Here is a 6,030-nt window from a genome sequence, read left to right on the forward strand (position 1 = left end):
AACCTGCTCGGCCGATGTGTGCTGGCTGGCTGATGGACCTCTCCTTTTTCCTTTTGTCCGTTTTCAATTAAACAGAAGACCACTACAAAATTAAACAGAAAAGATAAGAAAAGATATTATTTCTCTCTGATCATAGAAATAAGAGAACTTAAATTAAGTGCTTTGGGTATTTCTTAAAACATAAAAGTTCAAACAAGTTCAATTTAATAAAAATGTGCTTGAATTTAAAACCTAACAATGGACTCAAAATTTACGAAGTGGATTTAGGCAGTGAAATTGAATTGTGGGCACATCTGGAAACTGAAAGAAGACCACAACCTGCCCGGCGATTCAAAATGCATTCCCAAGGAGTATAACATAAGTGTGGCATAACACATACTCTCCCTTCATTCCGGTTTGTTGAGCTTATCTCATTAAGATCGATGATGGCGCTGGCTGCTTTAGGGTTAACAACGTAGGGGTGGATGGGCCGACCTGGAGTTAGCTCGGCCGATGTGTGCTGGCTGATGGACCTCTCCTTTGTCCTTTTTCAATTAAACAGAAGACCACTACACCTCGGCATGCGATTAAAGCATGATATTAATTTCTTCTACACCTCGGCATGCGTCGCCCTGCCTCCGAAGATGTTGTTAGCGTTGATGGGCATTTTGATGGCCACATCGATTTTGCTTCCCGTTGCAACACACGGGCATATGTGCTAGTAGTATACTCAAAAATCTTGTAGACTGCTTTACCAGTGGAATCTGGCATCATATTTATTGTTTTTAGAAGAGGTCTCTTGGCAGTAGGGGTGTAGAGTGGCGTCCGAACCCGTCCAGCTACGTATACAGCATAAAAGAAACTCAGTTGTAACTGGATTATACTGTGCTAATTTAGCACCTTGGCCGGTTTTTGCTGGACACCGCCTTGCACCCCAACTTACCAGCAAGGTATTTATGCTAAGTCGCGAAACCTGAGATTATTGTATACTCAAAAATCTTGTATACTGCCTTAGATTAGCTTTGATAGTTGGCACGAATGGGAATAATGGTGGAAAATGGTAGAAGGAGGTGGTTGGATGATGAGGCATGCCAACACGGTAGGAGTCCCACCTATCAAAGTTGAGAGGGCCAATTTGATAAAAGAAAAGGTTGAGAGGGCCAGAGAGGGACACGATCTTTATAAGCAGAAAAGATCTGGGCATTCTCGTTGCAGAAAGTAGAGCGCTGTACAAACGGGCCTTCACGAATCACGAGATATCCAACAAATTTCATGGCGTCCTCTCCACAATACTCGTCCTCGGCGCCCAAAGCCGACGACGAGGCGGTGTCCCACGAAGAAATCTACGACCAGCTCCTACAGGTCGTGTCCACCTACCCGACGGCGCCCAGCGGCATCGGCCGCCCGTACACCCACCACCCGGACGGCTGGTACGCGTTCACGCCGGCCGTCGTGAACGCCATGGTCATCAAGCGGCACCTCAAGGCGCGCGACACCGACGTCTTCCTCGCCACCTTTCCCAAGTCCGGCACCACCTGGCTCAAGGCGCTCCTGTTCGCGACCCTCCGCCGCACCGCGGACGGGCCAGCACTCGCGCCGCTCGCAGCCCACAGCCCCCACCAGCTCATCCCTTTCCTGGAGGTCCAGGTCTTCAGCAACGGCCGGATCCCCGACCTGAGCTCCCTCCCTGCGCCGCGGGTCCTGATGACGCACATCCCGTCCCGGTCGCTGCCGGAGTCCGTCACCGCCTCCGGCTGCAAGGTGGTGTACCTATGCCGGGACCCCAAGGACTGCTTCGTGTCGCTCTGGCACTTCTGGAACCGGTTCACGCCGTCGCCGTGGGGCCTCGGCGAGGCGTCCCAGCAGTTCTGCGACGGCGTCTCGCTGTTCGGGCCTTTCTGGGAGCACGTGCTGGGCTACTGGCGCTGGCACGTGGAGAGGCCGGAGCAGGTGCTCTTCCTGACCTACGAGGAGCTCGCCGCCGACACGGTCGGTCAGCTGAGGCGCCTCGCTGCGTTTGTCGGCTGCCCGTTCACGGCAGAGGAGCGGGAGGCCAGGGTAGACAGGGAGATCGTGGAGGCATGCGCCATGGAGAGCCTGGCGGGACTAGAGGTGAACCGGTCCGGGAAGACCGCCATGACCGAGACGTCAGTGGCGAACAACACATTCTTCCGGCGCGGCGTCGTTGGCGACTGGAAGAACCACCTGACGCCGGAGATGGCGAGAAGGATCGATGAGATCAGCGAGAGCAAGTTCAGAGGAACGGGGTTGGCGTTGACACCGGCAACCGCAGAACAGAACTAGTGGTTTCATGATGGCAGATGCTATATAAATAAGGACCACTTGCACAACATTTCTATAAAATATTGTATTATTAATGTCAGGCATGATCATTTTTTTTTAAACCCGAGAGCTTTTATTCAACAAAAGAACTCCTGACATCATCAATAGGCTGGTGAGCAGGAAGAAAGGTCTAGAGTCAGTACAACTCTTGATCACCATCAGCGTGCAAGTATGTTTTGCATAGATGGACCGGTACATTGGCTGCTCCGTTTACATGTTAAATATCAAAATAAGAAAAGAGATAGCTAGCTCTTTAATTTCTAGAAGTACTAGTGCCATCACAAAAAAACTGTTATGGCGAATTTTCCAGAGATTAACAATCTTCAAGCTGTCTGTCTTCATTATCACATATGAGAAACCGCGCAGATTTGCAAAGATAACACCATCACGAAGCGTCGGGCATGATCACTTGATCAGCAAACATAAGAGGGGAAATAATAAGTGTTACCATTCAGTAGTATACATGAACATCGTTATCACGTGGTGTCTCCACTACTGTGTCAATAGCTCACAACTTAGCAGCATTTTTTTGGACGTTGATAACGCCCACACGTGTGTTGGAAACGACATCCTCCCACACGTCCTATAACATACAGACTATGCCACATCACCGCATGCATGCATGTGGAAATCTTTTTGGATTTCCAGTTTTTAAACTGTTTTATCTCTTTAATGAAAAATCCGATTGAAAATTCGTTTTCACCATTAAATCCATCGCGACGAGATCTTCGAAACTAGATCTCATATCAATATGTTTTGACGACTTAGAAGTTGCCATGTCTATTGCACATGAATTGCCATGGCGTTTACACTGAAGTTGCCATGATATGTTTCAGCTATTTTCTTCTACAATTTAAAATAAATTTTGACATATTATAAAATGGGGAATTAAGAAACAAGACTTGTCATGAACCATAAACTAAAATTTCCAAGATACATGTACTTAAAATTGCCATGGTTCATATAAAAAATAATTTTCATGGTCAAAGTACTGAAATTGCCATGGTTAAAATACTAAAATCGACATGCTCTATAAGCTAAAATTGCCACATGGCAACTTTAGTGTAACAATATAGCAACTACAGTGTAAACATCATGACAAGTTTTGGCCAAAAAAATCGTTGAAACATATCAATGGGATCTAGTTTTGAAGATCTCATCGAGACGATTAATGGTGAAAACGGATTTTAATTGGATTTTTAATTAGGAGATAAAACATTTTTAAGCCGAAAACCAAAAAGATTCCCACTAATGTCATCTGTTTTGATGTGGCAAAATGAATGGTATTGGAGGCGTTTGGGCCATGTTGCTTCGTGCCACACGTGTGGGCGTTGTCAGTGTCAAAACCGGCGGATCTCGGGTAGGGGGTCCCGAACTGTGCGTCCAGGATCGATGGTAACAGGAGACGGGGGACACAATGTTTACCCAGGTTCGGGCCCTCTCTATGAAGGTAAAACCCTACGTCCTGCTTGATTGATATTGATGAATATGAGTGTTACAAGAGTGAATCTATCACGAGATCATAATGGCTAAACCCTAGAAGTCTAACCTATGGGGGTATGGTAATGAGTATGTATGGTGTCCTTTTCGGACTATCCCCTTCGGTTTATATAGACACCGAGGGGATTTAGGGTTTACATGGAGTCGGTTACATAAAAAGGAATCTTCGATCGCCAAGCTTGCCTTCCACGCCAAGTAGAGTCCAATCCGGACACGGTGCAATCTTCGGCCTTTATGTCTTCACAGCCCATCAGTCCGACCCATAGATAACAGGCCGGACGCCCGAGGACCCCTTAGTCCAGAACTCCCTCAGTAGCCCTGAACCTGGCTTCAATGACGAGGAGTCCGACGCGTAGATTCGTCTTCGGCATTGCAAGGCGGGTTCCCTCCTTCTGAACTCCAGAATAGTCTTCGGACGAAGTAAGTATATCCGGACCTGTGTATATAATGGCAGAGAATATAATACCCCACGAGCCCAACCTGTTGATAACTGTTCACGACATCATATCATGCCTGCCCGGTTGCTATTTCCAACCGACGGCTAGTGAGCCACCCCACGTCTCGGGTGCAGTTTTACTGGCACGCCTTGTCAAGGCAGAGATCGTGTTCCTTTATTTATGAGATTTTCATTAACATAGGCGTGGGTAACCCAACCGTCCCCTGGGTACAACTCCTTGGTAATAGGTAAGCTTAGAGACCCTGGGGGAGACGCCCAATACTTGGGGCCTTTATATAGAGACCCAATCTCGTTTTCTTCCTTTGCGCTTGCTTCTTCCTCAACCCCAGCCACCCCAAGTTCCAACCTTTGGGTTCCAATCGCCACCAGCCCCAGTCATGTACGGATCCAACCATCAGGGCCGGTGGGTGGCTTCTTCTGTCACAGAGGAGGATATTGCGAAGCTCCGCGCAGCGAGGTATCTGACCTCGGAAATCTTTCATCGGCTCCCGGCACAAGGACAAGTCATACCGACCCCCAGATCTGGTGAGAGGGTAGTATTTGTAACCCACTTCCTTCATGGGCTAGGGTTCGCGCTTAACCCCTTCATCTGGGGGCTCATGTTCTACTATGGACTGGATTTTCATGATCTGGCCCCGGACTCTATTCTACTCATCTCGACATTTATCGTCACGTGTGAGGCCTGACTCCGGACTCCTTCGCACTTCGGTTTGTGGCTCAAGACCTTTGGTTTGAGGTCGCACGTGATAGAGGAGGAGCAGGCAGAGTGCGGCAGCGTCATAATAGGCAAGCTGGCCGGCGCGGATTGGCCCGAAAGATCTTTCGCCAAATCTCCCGACCTGGCAGCAGGTGTGGTTTTATATCAACAAGCCGCGGTCCTCCAATTCAGCTTTCTTCATGGGTCAATAAGGGATTGGACTGGGGATTCATCAACGAAGTGCAGACTCTACAAAGCCGCATCCGATGCCTTACCGAGAAGGGCATCGATCTTGTGAGCATCGTTCAAATAATGCTAGTCCACCGGATCCTACCGTGTCAGCGGCGGCCTCTTCGTATGTGGGAGTTTAACCCAGAAGGGCGGCGGACCCTACAGCACTTCTTCGGCACTACGCACGAAGGAATGTGGAAATTGTATTTTGGGGAACGAGGGCAATGGCCGGACACTACCGAAGATGTTGGCCTTGACTGCAATCGTCCGGCTACTTCGGTAAGTACTCGAGCACCTTTCATTCAAGCATCTTTTAGCGAGATATTGAACAACCCGTCCCTGCTCAGGACTGGATAAAGAAGGCGGTGCTAATCTGGTGTCCGGCGCCTCTTCCCGAAGGCCCTGCAACCGGCCTGCTGACGAGAATGCTGATTCCAACACCGTACCAGGTGGCTGCGTCCGGGGAAACCGAAGTCCTTCTGCCCAAGGGCAAGAGTGCGGAGGGAGTCTTCCAGGGCAAGAAGAGGGTCGCCTCCGAAGATCAGGAGGGGAAGCCTTCCAAGAGAGGAAAGACGTCGTCGTCGAGCAGCTTGGGCCAGGCGAGCGAGGCTGCCGTAGAGTTTGATGATGAGGAAGAACCTCGAGGCAGACCGTAAGAGAGGCTGGGGTACTTTAAGCGCACCTCATTCTTTTTTAGTGAATTAATCCTCCGATATATGTTCGTCCATGTAGGTTAACGCCTGGTGCTTCTCAATCGCCCTCCTCCTCGGGAGATCTTCTTCCAGAGATGATGGAGAGCGACATGCCTCCTCTAGCCCCGTCG

General features: G+C 49.2%; 1 protein-coding gene across 1 annotated transcript; it reads left to right on the forward strand.

The window, feature by feature from the left end:
• Positions 1-1,238: 1,238 nt before the first annotated feature.
• LOC123058868 (cytosolic sulfotransferase 5-like) lies at positions 1,239-2,283 on the forward strand. Its single transcript, XM_044481541.1, has one exon. It carries the CDS (start codon positions 1,252-1,254, stop codon positions 2,281-2,283), a length of 1,032 nt encoding a protein of 343 aa, XP_044337476.1. The 5' UTR covers positions 1,239-1,251.
• The last annotated feature ends 3,747 nt before the right edge of the window (positions 2,284-6,030 follow it).

The sequence above is a fragment of the Triticum aestivum genome, chromosome 3A (assembly GCF_018294505.1).
Source record: "Triticum aestivum cultivar Chinese Spring chromosome 3A, IWGSC CS RefSeq v2.1, whole genome shotgun sequence".
NCBI lineage: Eukaryota > Viridiplantae > Streptophyta > Magnoliopsida > Poales > Poaceae > Triticum > Triticum aestivum.